Source organism: Branchiostoma belcheri, unplaced genomic scaffold (assembly GCF_001625305.1).
Source record: "Branchiostoma belcheri isolate BF01 breed outbred unplaced genomic scaffold, Haploidv18h27 scaffold135, whole genome shotgun sequence".
In the NCBI taxonomy this organism is placed as follows: domain Eukaryota; kingdom Metazoa; phylum Chordata; class Leptocardii; order Amphioxiformes; family Branchiostomatidae; genus Branchiostoma; species Branchiostoma belcheri.
The window spans coordinates 722,915-748,860 of NW_017802769.1; the positions used below are offsets into that span (position 1 = coordinate 722,915).

The following is a 25,946-nucleotide window of genomic DNA, read 5'->3' on the forward strand; positions in this document are numbered from 1 at the left end:
TTGTACCCTGCTAAATTATCCCAGCCACTGATCTTCTTCTTCTTCTTTCATTTGAGGCAGCCGCCTTCAACTGGCTGAAGATTCTGCTGCCTATACGGCTAGTACGAGACGGGGTTTGCCAGGCCTCCATCCGGGTGATTTGTAGTGAATCACCAACTTCCAGACAGTATTAGTTTTTGTACCATCGCACACCAGGGCATGCCCCTACTCTTTTTCGAAAGGTGTGGTGGGTTCTTTAACGTGCGCGGGGTATGGCTCTCCCCAAACACGGGACCTCCAGTTTACGTCCTATCCGAGGGATGGCCCTAACCGAGGCTAGGTACTCATTTACACCTGAGTGAAGTGAGGAAATTCGTGTAAAGTGCCTTTCCCAAGGGCACAAGATCGGTGACATGGTTTGGTATCGAACCCAGGACCTCTAGGTCCTGAGCCGAAAGCGCTACCGCTGCGCCACACGACCCAACATGATCATGAGTGTGCATCCCTGAACCTCTTACAAAAAGCGTGATTCTGATCATTTGTCCCTGTCCCCTTGGTTGTGCATTGTAATTTGTATATTGCCCTGTTCTACATAATGTTTTATATGTGTACGATTATTGTGTATATTGTGCGATTCGACTGAACAAACCAGACTATACACTTGGTCTTGTGTTGGTGTGATAGTTAAGAGCCCTAGTCCTTCCTTTAGACCCACATGCCACAGTGTAGAAGACCTTTGCAAGATATTAATAAGACAATACATTAACTGATCATGAGGTACAATATAATAAGTGTATCTCCCTGTACCAGGTATAGTCACAACAAATACAAAACTGTCTTCCTGTGTTAATAGTTCTAGTTGAAGGTGGTCAGGCATTTTTGTGACACCTTGGGAGAGACGAAAATGTCCACATTTGTGGAAACATTGGGTTTTCTTGCATCTGAGCTTTAGTGACAAAATTTTCCAAGAAAAAGACATTCATATCCTGTAACTTAAGACTACATTTTCAATCTGTTTGTTTTTTGTACTGTTTAACCATTGTAGTACATTGTGTTGTTTCCTTGTCCTTCAGCTTTTATCTAGTACGTAATGCCCACACGTTAACCATTTAAAAATCACTCTAGCAAGAATTCTAAGTTATGCACATACAAGCAGTGAAACATTACATATTGGAATTCCTGAAGGCCTTCAACAGTGCCCAAATCCTCCCCCGTTCGAATCACTCCCACCAAAACATTGGAAATCCATTCAATTTGGAAGTCCAGCAGACCGACTGGAATGCCTGTGCCGGCCTCTTTCCGGCAGCTACACACACACACAAGGGCATACATCTAGACTTTTAAGGCTCGGCGGAGCACGATTCCTGTTCCAACCAACCTTCAGATTGTACAAGGACCGTATAACTGGCCCCATCATCTTTAACTGCGATGCTGACATGATCAGAATGCAATAGACAACGGGACAGAATGGGAACTGGGAGCTTTCCGCATACATAACTACAGTTGTCTGCTAGCGATTGAGAACAGACTCACCTGTACTATCGCGGTCTTCGATCGAACCGGGATGAAGAATATCGGATAATTTCCCCGTTTAATGACATAAAACGGCAGAAACCGATCAGAACTTATTACTCTGAAGGATCGCCCAGTACTGTTTGGGACGGTACGTGAAACACAATGCGGCACCGCCCGATCACCTGTGCGTAAGGTGTAACATAACACACTAACATGCACGTATTTTGTGTCCATGACAACTCCAAACAAATTAAAGATGCTTCTTGAGGAGTTGATACGCAAGAGTCGGCAAGACGACTCTTTCGAATTCTTAAATTTCTAACATTTAGACTCAAGCTAGCGTTACCTACCTTAAGGTTTGCTTCGAAATGAATCGTTTTCTCTTGTGTAGAAGGCCATGTCGCGACTGTATGAAGGCGGTGTGTAGAGATGTTAAGGCGGCGGGCAGGTTGGATCAGGTAGCTCAGGTGGCGCGCGCCGCCGCACGGTTTGCTACACGGGCCGCAGATGATTGGTGTGGTCAGGGGTCAGCCCCGCCCATCTTTTCGGCGGGACAGAAGAAAGATATCTGCAGTTCTATCAAGAACTGAAGGAGGTCGCGGCTACACCGTCCTTGATATAGCTGTCCTTGGTTCTGAAGTAGAGTTCCATTACTGATCCGTTTAGTTACATGCCGTTGTGTACAGGAAAGCTAACGATTTTATCAATGATGTGTATTCTTTTTTGGTAACGTCTTGGCGAAAGAAGGAATCGGGTTACTTGTATGTTGAATTTAGGCCAATGGATAGGCAACAAATCTGAGTGATCTGCGCAATACAAACGTTCTCTGTTTGATGCCGTAACGGTCCTTTTCTAGAGTAGGAGAGCTAGGGCGGAGGGTCACTCGTTTTAATCAGGCTATAAGTGTGGGTAATGAAAAACCCCGTCTCCTTGTACGGTTGTATGCTACAAAGACAACAAACAACACAAATCATGTGCCTTTGAAAGGTTTATTATACATATATAAACTTGGCGTGTCTGTACAAGAAATACGTCCTAAGAACAAAATACATACTTAGATACTGTGCGTACCACCTTTGTTGAGACTTAGCTCTGTCCAAAGTACCCTGGTAGATTAGATTTTATCCAAATTCAGAGCGAGTACCATGGGAAAAAGAGCACCTGTCGACCAAATATTGAGATGATACAGGCGATAAGACTACTCTACTTGTTTACTTCATAGTAAAACAAGACGTGTTTGCTTACATTTGATAAAGGAATGCCACAGGACCGCTGCACTATCACTGTACTCGTACAGCTGAGCATATATTTTGCACTACTGGAACTGAACATATTTTATGCCCGTGTGTACATGTGTGCAACTGGTACAAAATCTACAATTCACCAAGCGTCTCGCACAGTTTCGACACTTTAAAGCTTCAGTTGTCGGTGCCCAATGTCCTCAATCCTTTGCTCAGTAGAAGTCCGTTTGATAGTTACAAAGGTCCACAGGGAACGCCGACTTTTTGCACGTCTTCCCAACGGCCTCTGTTGAATTGCGTCGGTACTGTAGAATAGAAGAATGTGTTTGAAATTAGAGAGCAATCAATGCAATTATCATTTGCAAATCTCAGAAGTAGAAGACTTCCTTCATAGTAACAATTCACACAATGTAAACGACGTACCCAATTTGTTGTCCGTCCTTTGATGTCCGGTAGGTGGCGCTTCAGCTCCTGTCGTTAGAGTTCTTCCTCTTTCTTTCCGTGTTTTGGAACTTTGTGACGGTTATCCTGACGTTTCCACACGGGTCGAAACGTTGACTGTGCAGCTCCTGTTCGCGTTTCGTCCTGCCCTTGCCGCTTCCTTGTCCTGTAGCCACGAAAAACAAATGGTTAACAAATCTAACTGAGGGGATATCGGAATCCGTTCAAAAAAGTTAACAGGCTGTGTCTAGCTTCCTCTATTCGGTACAAGTTCCCCATTCCTGTTTTAACAACAAATCTCTCTTCATGCATAATCCAAGGGTCTCATTCCACTTGTCTTGGTTTGAATTTTAAGTCACCGTACAAGGAAGAACGTCTTATCAGTACCAAAAGCAAGGCACTGGAACAGACGGAAGATCAAGTTGCTTGCCTCAAGCACTTTGAAGGCATCAGTGGGATGTGTGGAACGTGCTTCTTATCTGAGTTTCTACGCTCTAGTTCATTTTAACCAATCCATCTACTTTTTTATCATAGAGTTGGTCAAACCAGGTGTTAGCAAATGAGTGTTTAAAATCCATTAAAACGACGAAGGAATACACAATAATGTTTTGTCGTCCCGGGTAATTGAATGATAGCACCATTCTGATGTTTTGCTTAGCTCTACGACCACTAACAGAGACTACATTTCCAAGTTAATCATTTAATTGCTTATCCTTTTACCCAACGAAAACAAATTTAACACCTGAGGCATAGCTGTTGAGTCTTAAGACTGCCACTTAGTTTGTAAAGCGGAACGGAATGCCAAACTCTTCAAACAACATCCCAACAAAAGGTCACCCCAAATTTTGTTCTGTTCAGTCGCAGAAGTACAAAAGTACAGGTCACCACCTGTCACGGGTTGAGAACAATGGTACGATTGTGACTTTCCCAGGTACAAAAATCCCCAGTATAAACTAGTTGTTTGAAGGTTAAAGTGTAGAACTATGTGTGTATGACCCTGTGAACCTATGCATCCGCTTTTCTCACGAACAAGTCTTCGCCAATTGTTGTATCAACAGAAACATCGCGAGGAAGCCTAAATTGAGAATCTTGACAATGTGACGAGTCGAGTGTTTATCGGGACAAGTATGCCACCTTCCTCGCTGCCAGACAAAATGTCGGGGAAGAATTTGTCCAAATGCCCCCAAACAATGGCAAGTCGCCAAATATTTGTACTTAAGTCTGGGGTGGCTGCTTCGGTCGCCTTTTTCTCGGAAAGGTTTTTAACGTTCTGTGGGCTGAAATACATATTTCGGGGAGCAATGATTTAAAAAGAAAAGCTCTATGTACATATTCCGTTCTGTACTATGTAGGGGAGCACTGAGAGAAAAATACCTAGCTTACCTGATGCAACTATTTTGTCAGTGTCGAAGTTGTAATACTCGTATTCGTCATAGTAGTTGCTCTCGAAGAACTGCATACCGTCCTGTGGACTCGACATGTTGAAGTACGTTTCGGAAAACACGAGAAAAAACTACAAAGTTTGCCCCAAAAATGGCGGAAACGATTCGAAAAGGTAGATCTGATAGCCAGGCGACCCAAACAAATGTGGGGTCTGTATGCAACCCAACCTGTTTTTATCGTCTGCAGCACCAAACAATGATGTCACCAACACGCCGCCCCATTGGACGATCAGTAAGGACATCTCAACCGGTGTGGCACAGCGGAACCAATCAGGAACGTTGTTATGTGGGTGGATTTGTTTTGAAACATAGAGACGGGAGTCCCATGACTGTGCTCCTGGTCCACGTGGCTTGTTGTAACGTCCACAATGGTTCATCTAGAAGGTTCAAAGTACCGATTTCGTCGTCATGATTCAAATAAGCTTATCTCAAGGGGATGACGCCGACCAATGATTCACCGGGGTGCGTGTTTGTGTGCTATTAACGCAACTGACGCAACAGGTGGTTTTTCCAGGGGTTTCGATGGGAAACTAGCGGGCCTGTAGCTAAACTTTTGTAGGCATGTTTTCTCTGGACTAACTTCCTTTTTCAGGGCGGAACAAGTAAGTATAAAACCAACATAATGACAAAACTGGAAAAAAACGCGATTTACCATGATAGTTTTTTTTTCTGAATGTCACAAAATGACAACTCATGTAACAGAGTTTAACCTTCAAAAGACCATAAAATTGACTCACAATAACAGACGATGAGCTATTGAATCAGCCTTCTAGAACTTTCCATTCCTTCCCAAATTACGTATTATTGCATCACACAAGCAAAACTGGTACTTTCCCCCACACCCTTTAGCGGTTCGTAACCAATTCCAAGTCGACCTAGGCATGTTTTTCTCAAGACTACCTCCCTCTTTCTAGGCGGAACAAAAAAGCCGAAATCATTACAGAATTTAAAAAAATACCCATGTGTTGCCAAGTTTTATCTGCAACCACATAAAGTAGTAACAGAATATTAAGCCAGACAATTTCCCGCCTTGATGTGTCCTTAAAACACCTTAAAACACACAATAACAGAAGATCAGAAACTTAATCATTGGAGCCTTCTAGAATTCGAACTTTCCATTCCTTCCCAAATCGCATATCATTGTTTTATCACACGAACAAAACTTGTACTTTCGCCACACCTTTCCTCTGAATTCTATTTGATAAACGCACGACGTAACGATACAGGAAAAAAACATCAGACGATAAACAATGACGTTACAGGAAACCGTTAGGTTACCGATCGATAACCTACGCGATGAGTGACTTATAAAAGAGCCCTTGTGGACGGTAAGGGTCTAACTGCATGGCGTCTGAATGTTGTTATTTGTAAGGAGTGGTCTGGTACATACGTGTTCTTGTTGGTATGCCTGGTTCTGGGAAATGCATTCCACACGTCACGCACTTGAAACGATCGGCCAAGTTTTCACACTCTGGGGACACAGTAAAAACGCGTGGAATTTTTCATCTCTGTCAAATCTAGAAAGGATATTAGTCTTTGCTCTAGACATGGTTTAATACATTGTCGATACCCAATTATGTTGTTGAATTCCCCAATCACAATTTTCTGACGAGATACCAATTTGTCCTACAAGTTTATTAATGTAATCTGCCGATTAACCCAGCAAAAAATGACGCGCGACATCACAAGGCCCACCACACATCTGCTTCGAAATGAATGCTTTCAACCACCTGTTGGATTGCGCACATCGTCTACGTATTGTCACGTTTCTAAACAGGAATTTCTTTGCTTTTCTCACACTAATCATTCTCCAATACACGTTACATCCGTGAAACAACGCTGCCGTGTATAAAATATAGCCTCCACCAGGCCTTTCTGTGGGAATACGGATCGTAGAATTTCGGCAAAAAAAGAGAGTAAAATTGGCCAAGGGAGTCCGGTCGCGGGAGGTAGTTTCTTTCCCTCCGCGGCCCAGTCAAACCCACAAGGTGGCCAAACTCCCCTGGCAAATATTCTCCTATATATTGCCAGCATATTTAGTCTGGTAGAGACTATATAAAATATATGAACGCTATTTGGGTTGTTAGGTGGGATCTGCCACGTCCGCAAATATTTGAACTAATAGAGCGAACAGTAAATGTTTACCAAACTCTTCGACCGGAACGAACAAAACAACTCACACAGAGTCATGGCTATGTCTAGACAATGGCAAACAGCTAGGCGTAACAGACGGTCAAGTACATTAAGTACAGAAGGCCGTTGTAAGAGGTTTGAATTTAAAGGATCGCTGTAAATGTAGCGGCAAATTCAACATCCTGTTTTTGAGCACAGTAGTTGTAGCATAGCGCCATGAATGGATCGATGTGGCATAGCTAGGTAAATATATTTTAACGGGTAAACATAATCTAAGCATGGATAAAACCTCTGGCTTGTTGTACGAACATATCAATGCAATAGTATACAGTATTTCATATTTTCCATAGCCTTTGAAATCGGACACATCTGATAGTTCCATAATCAAAAAATCAAAATATATCTGTTATATTTTGACTTTTTGCTGTTGATATTTAAAGAACTCCGCTAAGTATCAGTGACCTTTTTCAAAAGTGTGCAGGGATTATGTCTCCATCCCTCTGCCTATTTTTGTTCTCTATCAACAACATTGTTTGGACTGAATCCAAGGTAAGGACTAAACCTTGTACCAAAATAACAGTACGTGTCTACCTTGAAATTTCAACATAACATGATGGTTGAAGAGTTCAATTCAAAGTTGAAGAGTTCACAGAAGTGGTAAAAGAATTTCTCAGACAATTATCAAATGTTGAAAAGGACAAAAAACAAAGAATTCTTCTCTTATTTCAATGTATCACTTTAATGCACAATAGTGAAAATGAAAATAGTTGATGTTACAGTTTGTTATACCTGAAACATCCAATTAATTCAAAGACCTGTACAAAGTACATGTACTAGTATATACTGAGATATGAACAGTTGTATTAAGCATTGATAACAGCAATAAATATTTATTATTTTAAGTTGAGAAATTGCACTGCCCAAATTATAGGAATCTATTAAATTACATAATCAATATATCGTTAATTGAAACAATGAAGCAACCATCACTAACTTCCAGTTGTACATGCACACCACTATGAGACTTGGAATACTAGTATCTATTTCAGTATGACCCAGTATAATGTACATGAAATATAATAAGTGCATTGGTTTCTCCCGATCAGCTCTTTCATTCCTAGTATGCTAGTCTAATTATCAATAATTCATACCACATAACACTGCTATACAATGCTACGCAACATAATTATGCATTTGATTATAACAAAAATACATGATTTTGGAGATAATACAGTCACTAGGTGCAGAGCTATCTGAGTTTTATCATTATTTGTAACTTCTATCAAGCAGACAAGTCAAAGAATCTGTCGATTGTGGCAGAAACCTCCTCTGCAGAGTACTTGATGTATTTCTCAGGGTTCTTGGTGAACTGCATCGGCTCATACCTGGAAAAACAGTGAAATTGTATCATTATAAGGCTTTGGTTTCAAGCAGTATATCTTGTGTTCTATGATATTCAAGGATCTTACATGGAATGTGGCATCAAACAGCTGTGTGGTTAGGCTTTCTTGCATTCCTGGTTAGACGTTGTATATGTATCTGTATCTGTATAGCCATTACAACCGCCTTTCAGAGTAACACACCAGCTTTGCAGGCACGCGGCACGGCGGCAGCTGGCTGCATTATACCGAACGACTTGTTACACTTAACCCTAACTTAACCCAAGTGTCATAAGTGTAAGGAAAAACTGAAATACATTACTATTCTACATGATCAAAATCTGAAGATTTGGATCAGTTCAAACCATGAAGAACAACAGTGATATTATAAAACATGAGCATACTTCTCTCTGAAGGCTGTGTAGGCGGGTAGGATGAATTCCTTGTTGTCGTTTCTAAGTGACTGCCTCAGCTCGTGGTCCGGGATAGCGTAACCCTTCTGTGTACGATAGATGTCATCAAACTCCTGGTTGAAACCCTACAGGGAAAACAGAAAAGTTATGTCAAGTGAAATGGCAAAATGTCTGATCCTACTTGAGTTTGATCACACTATTCAGTTTTGTTCAACAGAAAAGGCTGTAACAAGTATTCAAACTTCAATTATCTGAATACATGTGGACGTGGATCATCTACTACTACACACAAAATATCATGAAAACTCAGTCACACATTTTGAGTTATCTTTCTTGTCCACAAACATTTCTATTGATAACGCAAATAAGCAATAGACAAGGAAATAAGCTATTTTCAACTAAATCATTATCCCCTGGAAAGAAGTAATGAAGAAATAACCAACAAACTTACCTTGAACCTATCCTTGATAGTCTGTCGCTCCTTGTCCTTCAGCTAGGGAAAGAGTTAAAAACATTCCTTTAAGATAAAAGCATCTGGACATGTTTCATCAATTGAATGTAACATATGAGCTGTGGCTTGAGTGGAGGACTGTAAGACTCTAACTGCAATGAAAAAAGACTTGGACTACTAGTATTTAAATACTGCAGAATATTGAATATTGAGTGACAAAAAAGGGCAGAGTAATGTTCTAAATCAAACAGGTGAGTGAGAAATTGATTGAATCTAAAGAAAAGGAATTTCAACACACTAACTCCTACGGAGGAAAATATATCTATCATCTGGGTATCCAAAAAAGAATGACTGATGTTTCTTAATTTTTGCATGTTACTGCAAAATACACTAAAGGTTAAACATTTTGATCTACTGTAAAATGTTTATTCTCTAAATCTGATCTGTGTTTTTAGTGCAGTACAATTACAAAACCAACTAATTCTCTAAAAAAGACTATTATAGACACTTGAAATGGACATCACACCATATTGCTAGAAAACAACATATTCCATGCTGGGCACCTCTGTGATAATGATCCACATTGTAACGTTAAGGCTCTATCTACTGTGCTTGTTAGCTTAAACTTGTTGGCCTGATTTACCTTGAATTTCTGTGGAATAGGACATTGATGAGGCTCGCTCACAACAGCAACAAGAACAAAACACACACACAACATACAAAATGGGTCAGGTAGGCCTCCTGTCTCCCCCTAACGGTACTGCATGCATCTTTATGCATCTATACAAAATGATGCCAATAGCTGGTACATGTAGTAACTAGGGCATGCTCTTTGTGTATAATATCAAGGTTAAAAGGTTCTGAGTGGGTAAGGGTAAGGGTTAGAAGCACAATGTTCCTAAAAAAAGGCAAGAGCCCTCTAGAGAATTTTTCTAGAATTGGCTTTTAGGGATTACGTTTTACATTTTGCGTCATAATGAAATCTAAAAAAAGTGTTTGAAAGGATCAAAGGCATTATATGTCATTGAATGGATGACGCTATATACTAGTAGCATTTATAAGGAGGGAGCAAGGGGGCAGTTTCTGACTTAAGCAATTAGGTAGGTAGGCTGATACTTTGCACCTACTAAGATTAAATCATACACTGGGGAGACAACAAGCCTTCTGTTTGGTCACACAAAAAGGAAAAATGAACACTATACAATACAAATTACAATACAATGAAATGAATTCATGTTTCATGCAAATCGTTTTTCATGCTTTCAAGGATCCATAACGAAGCATGCATGAACAAAACTACAACAACTCACTCCAGCTTTCTTCTATTTCAGATTTAAGGACAATCCTCTCAAGGGAACTTAGAAAAGAGGTAACTAAAATTAGTAGCAGCTGACCATGCCTGTAATACATGTAACTAAATACTGTACTGTAGGATCCTAAGGGTTGGGGCTGTGTAAAAATTGATTAAAATGAAATGAACAATTGACAGAAAAAAAAACACAGACTGCACAAACTATAGATTCGAAAAAAAATCTCAACATTTTTTTCACACAGCCCCATCTCTTCATTGCCCCCTGGTGAGTTTTGTTGGTATTACACGTGTTCAGACTAGACCGTACCTTGCCCATCTGGGGAGCAGCTCTCTGCTGGGAAACTGTCTTCCCACTGATCTCTAGAATGTGACGTAATACTCCACTCCAGCTGAAACAGGGAATTGAAGATTTTATACCATAAGTATTTGGGGTTGTGAACTGCTTGTTTTATTCATTAGGCCACACCAATTTAATTTCTTGGTTAACAGATTCGCCTGCTTCATTTGAAAATAAAAATAACAAGTAAAATCTGAGATTTTATACCTCCGGGCTTTTTATTGTATATTTCTATATGTTGTTTGTTATGTATAGTTGATGGTGTTGAATTTTATGTGTTTAGCGTTCCTGGTTGTGTTAACACAGGTCAACATTTTCATCTGCAGCCCATAACATGTACCCATGAACTTATGAAATTCTATTTAATCTGCCGCAATGAACTCGTAATGAAACTCAGAATGACAACCGGAACCGTTAAATCAGACGTTAAAAATAACGGCTGAAGTAGCAAGCCATCCTTATTGTCACTTCCTCCATTTTCCGCCAATTCTTCGTATAAATCGGGGAAGTAAAGGTCTGAATCCTCGGTAAAAATGCACGCCGAGAACGTCTGAGACCGTATACCGCGGTATTTGTAAGTTAGTAGTCGTAATATACGCCGAAAACATCCAAAACAAAGATTGCGCAAGAGTACGTTGACCCCTGACCCATTGACCAACCCGGAAGTTGCTGCCGATCACGCGTCCTGTGAACGCGTACTAAAAATACGCTCCAAACAACATTTGTTGCGCCTCGCATACAGAAGATGTATGTGCACAACAACAATTGTTGCGCGCCGCAAGACTAAGAATTTATTGAGACCCGTCACCCCTCTGTGCGACTGTGGACGAGACCGACTATATCTGACACACGCAAAAGATCGACGGTCGCGACCCACTTTCTCACTCAAGGGATGTTCTGGGGCAATCAAAAGGCTCCATTTTCACGCCCGAAAACACATATACAATAAAAACAAAAGAACGTGCATCATCTGCAGCCCGATAGCAAAACATATAACGAGTCTCAAAAGAATCCGTCCACTCAAACGCGAGGAATCGCTGCGAACGTGAAATTCTAAAACTCTCACAAAGCCCTTCCGCGGAAGGATGTCTCCTCCCCCGGAGGTAAAAATTCAGAATCAACTGCAAAATGCTCATATTTTGCCCTGAACAGTTGAAAACAGTCCTTTTCATCCTAGTTGTTACAGTTATTCCATCTTTCAGTGCAATGGTATCATTAAAAGTTCAAAATTCGTTGTTTAAATTTTGAACCAGCCTGGTGTGTTGATTTCATGGCTCCTATCATACCATTTTGGGCCATAATAGGATGCCTAGGCCTGTTTTTATTTTTTCATTTTTTTTCGCCCGCTCGCTCCATTATTTTTCTAGAAAAATCCGTTAACCAAGAAATTAAATTGGTGTGGCCTTATTGTGAATTTCTTGCTTGGTTCTGTTTTGACTTCCAATTTGACCTTCCTGTCAGTCTGTGTTTACAATCAAGGGTTTGTCATTTACCGTGACAATTTCACTAAATGGCCACCAAATCCTATAGACTTACTAACTACAACTGTAACAGGACAGTAATGTCTACCTCTTTGAGTACAATCTCTTCTGCTCCCTGATAATGTCTTCATAGTGCTCTACAATGTCGCTGGTCTGCAGCACCACCACTTGAAGCAGGCCGGAACTGCAGGCAAAGGGACACCATATCATTAGATTTTGCCTACAAATGTAGCTAGGGGTAGTATATTCCTTCACTGCAACTTATAAAGATACCAAAAGATAATATGTATACCACAGTCACCATAAACAGGTGCCCACCAACCTTTTTATAGTCTTTAAGATGTAGTGATAGTTATTGAGGAGGAAGATAGCTGTCAGGGCTGGGTCGTCATATCCCTTGGCCTTATTCTCCAGGTTCAGCTGAAGAGCTCCCAGGACCTTACCTGGAAAGGAGGAAGAAATGAGTTAGATTCAGATTCAGCTTAATTGACATTGGCATGACATGTTCGATGAAATTTAAAACATGAACTGAGCCAACATTCATGACAATATTCAAAATACATGTACAGAGAGCAGATAAAAAGTACAACATTTTAAAATGCGATTTAATAACCCTTTACACGGACAATATACATTATGTCCCTAAGTACAACTATTTATACATAATTTGCATATCGTTAGGAAGTAGTAAGTTGTAACACGGAGTTCCATGGTTGTAAGAATTAGAGTTAGGAGCAGACTAGGAAAGATTGCACAAGCTTGGGTGCTAATAATAGAGAGAAAAACATTGGGCTGTGTATAATACTCATTCCCACTTATAATATTGAGTACAACTATCAACAAATACTTTTCCTTCTTAAAGGTCAAAATTGCTTCAGAATCTAAAGAATCATGTGTTCAATAAGACCAGCATGTGTACAAAAAAATTCATGTACTTACCAATATATATGGACAGCTTCCTCTCATTGACTTCTGCAGCCTGCATGTCACGTCCTGCAGGGTCTGAAAGTTTATAGTGACACAGGAGGTCACCAACCCGCTTTCTTAAAGTTGTATTTTGCTTTCCTTAACTAAAGTATTCACTAAAATCTTCTTCAATCTTTGCATGTGAGAATACTTGACTGACTACCATGCAAAAGTTTTGATGTCCGGTATTCATAGCCTCCTGTGCAGGCTCTGGGGCTGGTGGGAATTTTGATACCGCGTTTTGAAGGGTTTTTAACACGTTTTTTTAATAGCTGGCCATCCTACAACCAGCCTCCGAGAGAAGGTTCCATTCCGCCCACGGTTTAGGATGGCCGGCTATTAAAATAACGCGTTAAAAACTCTTCAAAACGCTGTATCAAAATTCCCACCCGCCCCGGGGCCTGCACAGGAGGCTATGTATTCAACTGTTCAAATGAAAACAATTTCACTGGTTCTTTGAAAATAGAAGCTGATACAGACAAGAACTCAGACAAGATTAGCAGCATCTCTCTACTCATCATTTCTTAGTAATCTTACCATGCCTTACTACCCCGGTATCATGCCTGAAACATCTTAACGTACTTCACAGGACATCTTCCTAGCAATGTGAAAACTTAAATCAAAGGTACATAAACTCTAATAAAATACCATTGACACAACAAAAGGGTAAGCATTTTTGGCTTCATTTGATAATAAACTTGCAAAGAAAAGTTCTAAAGGGAAGTTGGAAACAGAAGAGAGATTGAAAGCAGGAGGAACTACACACAGGTGTCTACTGGGCGCCAGCCGGCAGCAACTACAGGAGGAACAGAAGCAGGTCAACATGTGGCATTCTACAGGGTGTGTTCTCACAAAGCAACGTGAACAACAAAACTAGTGGGAAAAACTTTGTATCATTGTGCAAAAATCTACGACAATGAAGGACATTTCAGCTCTAGTCATGTACATTCAGTGAGTCTTTTTCCTATCATAGATTCTGAGATTTATTGATGTCTAAAGAAACATATACTTGTCATCTACAAAGAATTACTATTTACTTAAATTTTACACTGCCCTGGTGCATGCTATGAACATATAGTAACTACAATTTGTATTTCTACTTTTAGATACAGTTTAGACTTGATGGTCACAAAGTTTTACACAAAGATATGAGACAAGGCTCTACTACAGTTGTACCAGTAAATCGTCCTCTCACCTTGTGCTGCCAACATCCCACCAGCTGTATGTAAGTATTCTAGAAGATTCTGAAGGAAGATCATAGCCTACAGTGATAAGAATATAGAAAAAAACACAATAAGCCATCAAGCTAGAATTCAAAATCTATGGTAGTACATAGTATTCTTACAATCTCTTACTTGTGTCACTGTAGTCATAGCTAGTAATGACTTACTCTGAATTCTGCATAGGACACATTTGAGCGAAAGATCTAGATGATATTGGGAGTAAACAATACAAGTTCTTACATTGCTGGTCAGCTCATGCACTGTCCCATCCTTGGGCATGTTGGACTGCTTGTCTGGGTCATTCTGTATGTGTGACAGAAAACATGAAACTGCAATGGCAAAACAGGGCTTGGGTTTCATGGTTTACAGTTTATCTATCAACCCTCTTATTTTCATTCTTGAAAACCCTCCAACAACCCCTGAATGGGGTATTAATGTCAGTATCTGTACAACTGAAACCAGCTGGTTCCACTCTCTTATTGTGCATGGAACAAAAAAGGAAAACTGAAGCAATCTTTGTGTGCAGCAGCTGATCAAAATTTGAAGCAGTCAGTCGATATGAAATTACCATTGCCATTTTTTATTTCAACGCGAGAATACCTTAATGAGAATTTAAGTCAATAAAAAAATGACTCGCCGGTCGAAAATTCTGGTGAGTCAATTTTCTTGAGTTGGAGAACAGTTTAAGTCTCATTAGGCCACAGCAAGTAAATTTCATGGATGACATCCTCTGCAGACTCCAAATCTAATGCGAGCGGGCGAAAAAAAAACAAGGCGGGCCAAAAAAAAGGTTCCTACATTATAAAATTTTGACTCAATCATTGAACGAATGGCTTTTATTTGGTGGGAACATCACATATACACAGCCATCATCACATATCATTGCATCAAAGTAAGAAACAAAACATTAAATCAGAGCCTTTTCTTGTCTCCTCTCGTCATAGTTATCTGCCATCCACCTTCCGGCATAGCAACAGACATCTTTGCCCATTTTCGCCATGTTGACCACTGTCAGAAGGCAACAAAATTTCTTGTTTTTTTTCCCCAAAATCAGGCGAAAATTAATGCGCGCGCCGATGTCATCCATAAAAATTACTTGCTGTGGCCTTATGTATTTTACCAACTCAGATGAACTTTCATGCTAATGAGGGTACCTTGATGGAGTCGATGAACTCCTCCAGTGCCTTTGCTCCTGTTGTGTCCAGGGTGGACATGAGACTGGGCAGTTTGTGTCCCTGTTCAGTTCCCTGTAGTGGAAAACAACCTGTCATCATCTCAGCTTCAAGTTATTCAGCCTCAGAGAAGTACGAGATATTCAGATTATTGTTCTCTCATTATCAGAACCTGATATCAATGCCAACATGGAGTTAAAATACTACAATACTGTATAACTTGTATCTCATTTTAGCCACAATGAATTTCGTCTCAGAAATAATGTGATGTGAAAAAAAGGATGTCTGACTAAAAAAAATGTTGCATTCTAACCAAAACATAGAAGTTGTGACTATGACTTAAAATCTACATATTTTGGTCCACGACAGTCAAATATGATGCACTAAAATATTAAACTATATATATATATAGTAATATTTGTAAGATGTTAGATAACATGTATACTTGAGAATATTGTAACAGTGGGGTGTTTATAGGCACTACCAACTGACCCAGCCGCTGGGTCTAGACCATTTTGGCCGAGTGGTTAGAGCATCGGATTTTGCTCGGGAGGTCGTGGGTTCGAACCCCGACCCGGGACCAGGGGTTTTTATCTGTTTCTACTTGCTACTCCTGTTTCTTACAGTATCATAGAAGACGCCTCACCTCTAGTGCTTTCTCATAGTCTGGGTTGATGGCCCTCAGATGTTTAAGAACAGGGAAGATGGACAGAACAGCTGAGTAGTCATGTTTACCTATACATCTCTTAGCAGAGGTGGCTATGTTCTGTGGGAGACAAGGGATAATCCATTAGAGAATATAATTGTCACATATCAAAGTTGCCATTTCAATTTCTGACCATTTCTTCTTGTGTACCAATTCTCAGCCTTTTCATAGGGTTATAAAGAAACCAAAGAAACAGTTACAGTCAATACTGCCTCAAATGACCACTCGCATCTATGTGGTAAGTGGAATGACAAGTGTATAGACAGGGTTGCTTGTGTCAATCATATGAAGGACTACCAAAAAGTGGTCACATTGGCCAGGTGGTCCTTTTGTAGATGCGGTCACTGACTGATCATGACTAATTTTTAAAAGAGAAAAACTCGAAAATATCTAGTTCCAACAAACCCCTATTCCAATGATTTATATAGTATACACACACACGTATAATAAAAAGCAGGACGACAAATACAAAATGTATGTGTTATCTGATTGCAGCACTAACCTCCACATCTGCCACCACACCATCCATGGACTGTTGGACCAGCTGTTCAAAGATTTTGTTGTGATCTCCCCGAGGGATCACACCTTCCATCAACTTAGACTCACTCTGTAAAAAAAAAAAAAACACAGAGAAGTCAGGAATCATACACATAATTGTCATATTCACACCAACCTCATGCACATCTTTGCAAGTATGAATTGTCAGGCTCTGCTCATTTGAAATGCTATCACTCACTCATTCACTCACTCGTGTGGCTCAATGGCAGAGTGTTGAGCTCAGAACCTAGAGGTCCCGGGTTCGAATCCTGCCATGTCACCGATCTTGTGCCCTTGGGAAAGGCACTTAACACGACTTCCTCTTTTTACACAGGTGGAATTGAGTACCTAGCTTCAGTTAGGGATGTCCCTCAAATAGGACACACACCCCATGTATTTCAAGAACCCACCACGACTTTCAAAAAAGAGTAGGGGCATGCCCCAGTGGGTGATGGTCAAAATACCAATATCTGGTGATTGACTACAGACTCCAGGAAGAATAGTGTGATTCCCACAGTGGCACTAATAGAGATACTAAATACATTTGTAAAACAAACAAGACTCTCTAGTGGTTTTAAGTAAAAATGTCCAGACCCCCTACCTGCATGAGTTTGAGTAGTGCAGAGATACAGAGGATGCAGGTGTCTGTCTCCGTGTCAGACACATCGTCTTTCAACTCAGCCACAGCAGTAGAACCCTGCCGACGTGCTGGGAGGGAGGCAAGCTACAGTTCAAGGGACTTTCACATACCTAGAACTGTTGTTTTATACTTCATAACTGTGTTAATAGTTCGCTATTTCGGACGGAGGCGTGGCGAACCCCGTCTTGTATTAAGCTAACGAAAGGGTATGCCACCTCGTAAGGGGCGGTATAACCCCGACCAATACGGTCGACCGATGATGATGATGAATAGTTCGCTAGGCTTGGGGGTTCTAGGCTGTTGCTATTTAGGTACTTTTGTTGTGTACAACATCTTACTGAACAGTATAACACAAAAAAAAGTACTCAAATCTCCTACATTGAATATTATTTTTGGTTTGTTTACAAACATAAGTTAACATACAAATACGTTTTAAATACTGGTTGGTATTACAGCAAACAGAAAAAGCATCATTCCTGAAACTTGAGTTGAAAATAAGTGTGTCTATTCCTTAAAACCCACCTTTTCTGTCATACATCTTACCTGTGTCTAATGTCAGGGAGGAATGCTTCATGATGGAAGAGCCAGCTTTCCGGATTATACTAGAATACAACCGTAAAAATGTTACCTCTCAATGATCAGGTAACATTTGCAAGTTTATCAGTAGCAATTGGACAATTGAAAAATACCATGTAGCACAATGGTTTCACATCTAGCACATAGCATTTCTGCTTTATGAACTTTACCAGGATTTAATCATACATACGTTCTCCCTTTCAGGTAGGCAGTTTTCTTGGTGGGTGTGTCCTTTAATGCCAGCTTTCTGCTACCTCCCTGATAGAATTTGAATGTGAAACGTGACTTACTAGTAGTTACCACAATACAAGTACAGTATAAAACTTATTTACATGGCCATACTGCTATGTTAACCTAACCCTGTAACCAATAGAAAATTGGTGTCCAACTTCAGTATGCTTAAGATTAAAGCCATGCTTCCAGCAAATAGTGTGCAAATATTTTATCGTTTGTGACATTTTACCTGTTTTTCTTTTTTTAACTGTATGTGACAGGAATACATGTATTATAAGTATGTTGAATAAAGTCCTACTAGTTCTCAACAAACTAACTTTAGTTTATCAAACAAATTACATGTATCAACATTTCAGAATATTTTCTGTTATTCTTACAGAGGCAGGTGAAACTCCTGCTGCTGCCCCAGTCTTTGCCTGGTGTTGTTTTAACCTGCAAGGTACAATAATAATAATAATAATAATAATAATAATACTCAAAACAATAGATATGGTGTAGAAGGAATATTTAACATAATACAGAATTCACCAACACATGCTCTTCCCAAACTACATGTACAGATGCTCCAAACTGTTCTTATAAAAATACTACATATACATGGTATTTTCCCCTTTATTTTGGTTAAAGCATATTACTGATACCAGTTGTGCTATGGAATAAGGATGCATTATCATGCATACATTTGTATGCTTGACAAATACTAGCAGCTAGACATAAAGAGTAACTGTAATACTCACCCATCTAGGGACCTGATCAGTGTGTTTGACCTGATTTGGGCATACACGTTCATGAAATCTGGAAAGAATTGAAACAATACATGATTTACCACCTTTCATATCTGGTTTTAAAAAATAACAATCAATCATCTAGAAACTATCGTTTGAAAGCATCTAGATCAGTAAGAAGATAAAATACTAGTATCTTACCTGTGCTGTTTTGTGAGATGAGCCAGCTGGAGATTTCTGTTAATTCTGCAACTGTCCTCTCTAATGAACACAACAACACCTTGTGAATACATGTATATGTATAATATACATGTATTTGCAGTATACATGTAATAGTATAATACACATCTAGTACAATAAGAAGAAATGACTATGATACATGTACTCATACTATCCTGACTTACCTGGTAAATGCTCCAGAGGAATATCATCTGAATCTGAAAATACAGTAATCATACAGAATGTTTATGAGTAAGATGTGGTCAGTGTAGTAAGTTACATAAGCATAAATCATATCATCAATACATGGATATCATTTAGGAACATACATGTACATGCAAAAGTCTAAAGATAAACATGTACATGTGTCACGTAGTAGATGGAGTAGATGACGTAACGGTTAATTTAATATCTATATTAATCAATATAAATCCAACACTGAGGACATTCAAGGTCATCCACCATTCAAGGACACTGTTTACACTGTAAGGACATCTAAGGACACAGTCTAAGGACACAGTAGGAATGTAAGGGTTAATGGGTGGAACATTGAGGTTACACGTCTATGGTAGGTTACGTAAGGTAGGAGCGTAAAACATAACTAAATATGGTAATAGTCCCTTCTTCTAGGCCACATAACACAGATTTAGGGACAACTTCAAGTTCAGTAATAAGAAGTCCATTCATTTAAAAAGTAGTAAACAAGTCCCTTAATTTAGTTCAAGGTAAAACAGAGTTGTCATCAGAGAGATAGATGCTTTCTTGAGTCAGTCTTCTCTTGAGCGGAGCGAGAGAGGCTCATACTTTGTGTAACTCCGTTAACTGGGGAATAAACCAAATTAACAACTACAACTTTCCGACTAATCCTTTGTGGACGACGCTCCATGACCACCGTACTAGAAGGGAGCATCGCCACACATGTATACAATTATTGAAAAGAAGTACTAGTAACTTATTGTACATGATTATGTACCAAAGTTCTAGCTTATAAAGATAAGAGTTCATAAGTGATATCTCAGTCTTTCAAAATCTAATTGTACAAGTAAAAAAGCTGGTTAGAATTGAAGATGATCATGGATATTTTATTCCTTGACTTATACTTACCATCTTCTGTCCCCAGCATGTCCAGTATGGTGACCGCCGGTACGGGCCGGCTGTGTCTGGTCAGCAGGTTCCGGAACTCTCTCTCCAGCTGGTCTTTCCCTGACTCAAACAGTTGTGTCTACACGTGGAAAAAGAAGGCATTGTGCCCTTGGACATTAACTTGTAATCTGTTATTGTAAATGTTTTTAGGGATAATTACAATGTAAATCAGGATACATGTACATGCATTTAATTGGGCTTTTGATACATACATCTATACAATATAAATTTACCTAGCACTTTGAATTAGGTTAAATTTGGTAGGTAAAGATGATAAAGATACAATATACTTTAAGTCCTGATTTTTTTTCTATACTAGTACTATTATGTTCACTGTTTTCACTGTCACTTCTGTATTATGAACTTATCATTACAGTTAACAAATAATTCCTGGACTTTCTTTTTCCTGCACCTGTTGCCACCGTGAATATATAGTTCCGTGAACATGTCCATACAAATGTATTTCTCAGACCACAACATTTTGCTACCGTGAACATAAAGTGAATTACAATACCAAGTGGACTGATTTCTTACCACTGTGTGCAGTTCAGGACTGCCAGGGTTGTTTTCACTGAAGAAGTTGACAGCGTTCTGTACCCTGTCCATGCTCTGGAGGTACGACTCCAAACGACCTGTGGGTCTGTAGGGCAGAACATGGCAACACAAGACTTAGGAACTGCCCACAAAAGACATATACATGTATACAGTACTGTAAATCGTTTAACTTTTGCTGTGCTTTTTATTTCTGCAGCTTTGCGGTGACCCCTCCACCATGTACTCATGACACAATGAATACTAGTATGTCTTCCTTGTATGCCTACTGTAGGACATAATTGTTTCAACTATGAAATTAAAACACTGTGAAAACCTTCCTTTCCCTCCTACTGTGAAAGAAAACCACAGTAAAAGTTTCACAATATACATTAGATTGTCATTAGTATTAAAACAGATAACGTAGACACCATGATCACCTGGGCACACCTGTAGATGCACACAATTATACACGCACCAACACCATGTGCATGCAAGTACAGTAGTACAGTGTGCAAGGTGAATTACTCTCATGTACATTTACCTTATGTAATAACAATGATCACCAATGACACACCAGAAACCAGACCCTAAACCAGAAAGAAAATGAGTACAGAAGAATTTTCCTGTATGAAATAGCTGCTGACCCATCTGGAGGTTGGCTGTCAGACTCTTGGCTGGGATATTTTGGAGCGAGTGGGTCGGGGGTACCGTAAGGTCTGTATACAGACATGGTTTATAATATAAAAATTAGAAGAATAAGAATTTACCATAATAGACCTTAGAACTGTACTACAAACATTTACTTGCATTGCAATATTGTTTGCATTATTGAGGTTTATAGTAAACTTTATACATGTATTACAATGTATTAAGATGATACATCAGCAGTGGTTTTAATTCTTAAAAAAAAGGTCATACACACCCCTCTCGGATGGTTTGCTCCACATCCTTGGCTACATTATAGAAGCTGATGACGTGGTCTAGAGAGGACAGGGTCTTGTCAATATCTGAGGGGTTTGGTCAAGAACATAGTCAAAAATATAAATGTACAGTAAGTAATGACTTTCGGCAAACCCTAGCCATAAAAACCAGTGACAATGGCATCTGTACCGTTGTGTAAATGTGTTTTAATGTTATGTCCTTGCATGTGAATATATCAATTTATATCACTGTAGTATATAATGTAACTTGCAATAAATAAATCAAAGAGGACTGTCATTGGCTCTTACAAATAGTTTTTTACCAACCAGAATTTGTTGTTTGGGTTTGTGCTTATTGTACATAAACAGGATAACTAGAAGCTATAAATGAAATTTTATGATTCCTTTTTCATGGGTAAGAACCAAGGGCTATCTTCCCTCTAGTTTTACACCATGGCTGTTGATGAGGCTGAAAAAGGATACTGTCTTGAAGTTTCTGAAGGTTTTTGGTGTCCCTGTGCACTGGCACGATGGTGTCCTCTAGCTTGTGTAAACGGCTACTGAAGGATTCCAGTATAGACACCTGTAATGTATACGTAAGAAATTCTTACTGTTAGGAACATTGTAATAATTATTATAACAAGTACTTAAATATTGAACATTCAGCCAGTAGTGCAAAACAAATCCTTATCCAGGAACGTCCTGTCAATAGTGCAAAAATATTCTTGAATATTGTTTATTGACAAGAACATCCTGACAAATAATTCACTATTTCCTCGATAAAGAAAAAAATTAACGTTATATAACGTTATAATATTTTACTCACCATGTTTTCCGTCAGCTGGTTGCTCTTGTTAAGACTGTCTTTCAGAAATGCCAGCTTCTGTGTCTCCTGTGTGTAGGAGAAATACGATTTTGTGAACTTACAGAAATATTATACCAATCTCCTTGATATACCTACATAGAGCAGAATTTACTACTATAAATTTTTGACAGAAAAATGGGGGAGGGGCACCCCAAAGTATCTCACCATTTGCAGCTTTTCGTCGATCTCCCGCTTCTTAGCCGACAGATCTTCCATCTTGGAAAGCTGGGGATATTTTCTCGCTCTGGTACAGAAATGCGCTATGTTCTCAACTCACAGAACGCGAGAAAATGTTGTTGAAATGCTACAATCTCTAAACAAACCATCCACGGTCGGCCATCTTGAATCCCTGTGGGAATTAAAGGGTAACAAGGAGGTTAGGCTAAATTCATTTCTTGCTCAAACTTTGATCAATAAACCTCCTTGCTTTGACCAACGAAAAGTTTTCGTATTGGTTTTTAATTCTTAGTAATCAGATGATAATTCATATGGCAAAAATGTATCAAACTTTAATTTTAGAAGCGAGAAATTACAAACTGGTATCCGCTTAAACTATCACAGAGCCTCCCTCTCCCAGCATTCCTTGCACAAAATGGCGTCCAGCGTGGGCTAAATTTTTGCCAACAAAAACAAATTTGGTATTTTACTAGTTTCAGTCAGTCTACAGAGGTTTTATCTAAATTCAGCTGCATTCAGAAGGTAGCCAAGATGGGGAGGAGGTCGATCAACACCACCAAGAGTGGGAAATACATGAACCCCACCGATCAAGCGAGTGAGTACCTCAACACCTAGCCAGAAAATAATTTTACATTTTCAACATCATTCATGGATGTCTGTATAATGTTACTTTCCTGACAAACCGTAGTCTTGTTAACATAACAGAAGTTTAAATGAGTTTAACGTCGTCTGGTACTTTGTATCTCCACATTTGGGGAAGATACTGTAAGTAATTTGTATACAAATGTATCTTAATACTAGTACTAGTAATAGAGTCAATCCATATAAATTTTCATGCATACCAGAAAATATTGACATAACATATTTTGTCCCTTCTCAGGAAAAATGGCTCGAAAGAGAGAACTGAAGAAAGTAAGTACACATATTCGCATTGCCCCTGTCATTTAACATAGCTCATATTTGTACATATTTGTAGCTCTTTTTTTTTTTCTTGTCCCTTGAATCATGTCCAAACATTCAACCCCAATGCTTTGAAGTCAGTTTGCAAAGAAATTGAACACCACCTTTGCAGACAACTTTTATACTGATACATTGTACTTGTTTTTGTCTCAACCATTAGAACAAGAAGCAGCGAATGATGGTTCGACATGCAGTACTGAAGTCCAAAGACCCAAAACAGATTCTGGTGGACATGGAGAAGCTTGACCAGATGGGTGAGCTCAGTGTTTAGTTAATCATTTTATTTCCAACGTATTAGTTTCGTATGTCTTGCTTACATGTAATAACGCTGTAATTATGTACCTGTGTAAGGTAGTTCAATGATTATTCCAACTGGTTTCTTTCCTCAGAGTTTGACTCAGCCCAACCCATCCGTCTGAACGAAAAAGTTCTGAGAGACAAGAGGAAGAAACTGAGGGAAACTTTTGACCGAGTTCTAAAGCTATATGTGAGTAGACTCAGTAGAGTAATACAAGTTATCTACATTTGATGGCATCTTTACTTACACTACATGACATAACATGGACACAACAATATTCAATTACACTGAAGAGTATGTATAGAGTTTTTTCTTCATCAAAGTTAATTTTGACCAATCTTTACACATGTTTGCTGTGTGGTTTTCAGGAAAAAGAGGATCCTACTCTGTGCGATGAAATGAAGAGAATGATGGTGGAATATGAGAGGAGAAGACAACAAGCAATCACATACTTTGGTAAGAACAAGCACTTTTGATATGTAGTCATGGATAGCATGACCACTGTTCATTCACTGTTGGCCTTTCATTAACTGGGCAAGAATGTTCGAAGTCTAACCCATTTATTTCCGTTGTTCCAGAGTCGGTGAAACATGCCCAGCAGGTGACAGTGGAAGACATCCCCCTCCCAGAGCAGCCTGACCTACCACAAAGTAGGACATCATTCCTAGTTCATATCATGCTATAATTTTATTGTACATTTTGTATTAGTGAATTAAATACATTATTGTATTGGTGTCTGGGGCTGTGTGTGTGTGAAGGAAATAAATTTACAATTACAGCGTGCAAATTTACAGTACAGTACAGCGTCCACTTGGCTTGCACCACTGTATCCGACAGATGCTTTTTAATTTTAGGTATTAATGGCTATTACTTAATATCAGTTAACCAAAGGCTGTTGAAATATTGTCAAAAGGCTTATGTATGTAACAATACTTAATTTGAGGAAAGTAGTAACTTATAGGTGGAGCAACCTAAAATTCTGATGGGCAACCTAATTTTTTGCCGTAGGTACTGGGCAACCTGGTTCAAAAAGTATTTTGTACACTGAATTATTGGACTTGACTTTCACTTGCTAATATCCATATATAGTTAAAACTAGAACAGAATTGTTGTAACTTGGTGTTTTTGTGTTTTTCAGATGTGTCCATGATTCCCCTGCCCAGTGACATTCCCCTCCCAGGAGCTCAGCCACACTCCATCCTCAAGAAGACTAGTGCCTATGGGTGAGCAGGGCAAAGCTTTATTCTCCTTATCATTGACCATAGTAATACTATGAAGAAAATAATAGAGAAACATGTAGTATTTCATACAGGCAGTTTAGCTGCTATTGCTGCTGGGCTCGAAATTTATTTTTGGGAATAGGTGCACTGGTGCACCCAACCTAAAAAATTGGGTGCACAAAAAAAATTTCTGGGTGCACCATACAAGATCAAATAAGTACCGGTAGAATGTCATCAAAAACTAATCATGTTACATTTCTAAAGAAAAGTACTATAACAATTGTAATATTTTTCTGACACTTAGATGTTAAGAATATGCTGTATACACCTATACATTTAACATCTTTAACGGAGGGGGCCCTGAGTTCGCCACTGTACCCCGAGTTCGCCACTTTGTGTTTCCTTTATTTTTTACGTGGAAAGGTAGAATGTTAGGGCTACTTCAATGATACTTCGAAACTAGGACAACCAAAGATTAATATGCATGTAGTATTCTGTTCAGGTCTAGTCAAGCGGAGATCTGCGTAACAACAACGGGGAGAGAGGACGCACGGCATGGGCACCACGTTTGGGTCGCGTGGCTGGCGACAGCGACCGTCTTCTATTCTCTGATTGTTTTAAATCGAAAAAATGGTTCTGGAAACTAGATATTATATGAAAAGACTTCTTAAAGATAACAAGAAACTGCAAAATAAAGATAGGATGGG

The 25,946-nt window shown here is 39.3% G+C and overlaps 3 protein-coding genes across 9 annotated transcripts in view; 1 reads left to right on the plus strand and 2 right to left on the minus strand.

Moving 5' to 3' along the window:
• Positions 1 to 2,469: 2,469 nt before the first annotated feature.
• LOC109464265 (nuclear protein 1-like) lies at positions 2,470 to 4,781 on the minus strand. 2 transcript variants are annotated; one of them, XM_019761205.1, is made up of 3 exons: positions 4,560 to 4,781; positions 3,159 to 3,342; positions 2,470 to 3,040 (listed from the first exon to the last, which is right to left on the minus strand). In XM_019761205.1, the coding sequence occupies exons 1-2, from the start codon at positions 4,654 to 4,656 to the stop codon at positions 3,200 to 3,202; spliced, it is 240 nt and encodes a 79-aa protein (XP_019616764.1). In that variant the 5' UTR covers positions 4,657 to 4,781; the 3' UTR covers positions 2,470 to 3,040; positions 3,159 to 3,199. The 2 variants fall into 2 exon arrangements, with proteins under 2 accessions (XP_019616764.1, XP_019616765.1); XM_019761206.1 differs by having other exon boundaries at positions 2,470 to 3,037; positions 3,155 to 3,342.
• A 2,771-nt stretch (positions 4,782 to 7,552) lies between these two features.
• On the minus strand, positions 7,553 to 22,997 carry LOC109464263 (exocyst complex component 7-like). 6 transcript variants are annotated; one of them, XM_019761198.1, is made up of 28 exons: positions 22,750 to 22,997; positions 22,546 to 22,611; positions 22,203 to 22,302; positions 21,722 to 21,806; positions 21,444 to 21,515; positions 20,800 to 20,905; positions 20,227 to 20,344; positions 19,308 to 19,340; positions 19,105 to 19,164; positions 18,916 to 18,973; positions 18,556 to 18,610; positions 18,135 to 18,202; positions 17,912 to 17,970; positions 17,330 to 17,436; positions 16,694 to 16,798; positions 16,132 to 16,251; positions 15,468 to 15,560; positions 14,554 to 14,616; positions 14,286 to 14,352; positions 13,857 to 13,886; positions 13,064 to 13,126; positions 12,447 to 12,567; positions 12,213 to 12,308; positions 10,614 to 10,695; positions 9,638 to 9,646; positions 8,995 to 9,036; positions 8,535 to 8,668; positions 7,553 to 8,136 (listed from the first exon to the last, which is right to left on the minus strand). In XM_019761198.1, the coding sequence occupies exons 1-28, from the start codon at positions 22,798 to 22,800 to the stop codon at positions 8,034 to 8,036; spliced, it is 2,166 nt and encodes a 721-aa protein (XP_019616757.1). In that variant the 5' UTR covers positions 22,801 to 22,997; the 3' UTR covers positions 7,553 to 8,033. The 6 variants fall into 6 exon arrangements, with proteins under 6 accessions (XP_019616757.1, XP_019616759.1, XP_019616758.1 ...); XM_019761200.1 differs by lacking the exon at positions 13,857 to 13,886 and having other exon boundaries at positions 7,554 to 8,136; positions 22,750 to 22,992; XM_019761199.1 differs by lacking the exon at positions 9,638 to 9,646 and having other exon boundaries at positions 7,554 to 8,136; positions 22,750 to 22,991.
• A 142-nt stretch (positions 22,998 to 23,139) lies between these two features.
• The window catches only part of LOC109464242 (WW domain-binding protein 11-like), a 6,570-nt gene continuing 3,763 nt past the window's right edge, over positions 23,140 to 25,946 (plus strand). The window contains exons 1-7 of the mRNA XM_019761178.1: positions 23,140 to 23,356; positions 23,642 to 23,673; positions 23,882 to 23,975; positions 24,111 to 24,208; positions 24,388 to 24,475; positions 24,598 to 24,669; positions 25,158 to 25,242. Of these exons, the coding sequence (XP_019616737.1) occupies positions 23,293 to 23,356; positions 23,642 to 23,673; positions 23,882 to 23,975; positions 24,111 to 24,208; positions 24,388 to 24,475; positions 24,598 to 24,669; positions 25,158 to 25,242 (533 nt within the window). The 5' untranslated portion in view covers positions 23,140 to 23,292. The remainder of the gene's footprint in view (positions 23,357 to 23,641; positions 23,674 to 23,881; positions 23,976 to 24,110; positions 24,209 to 24,387; positions 24,476 to 24,597; positions 24,670 to 25,157; positions 25,243 to 25,946) is intronic.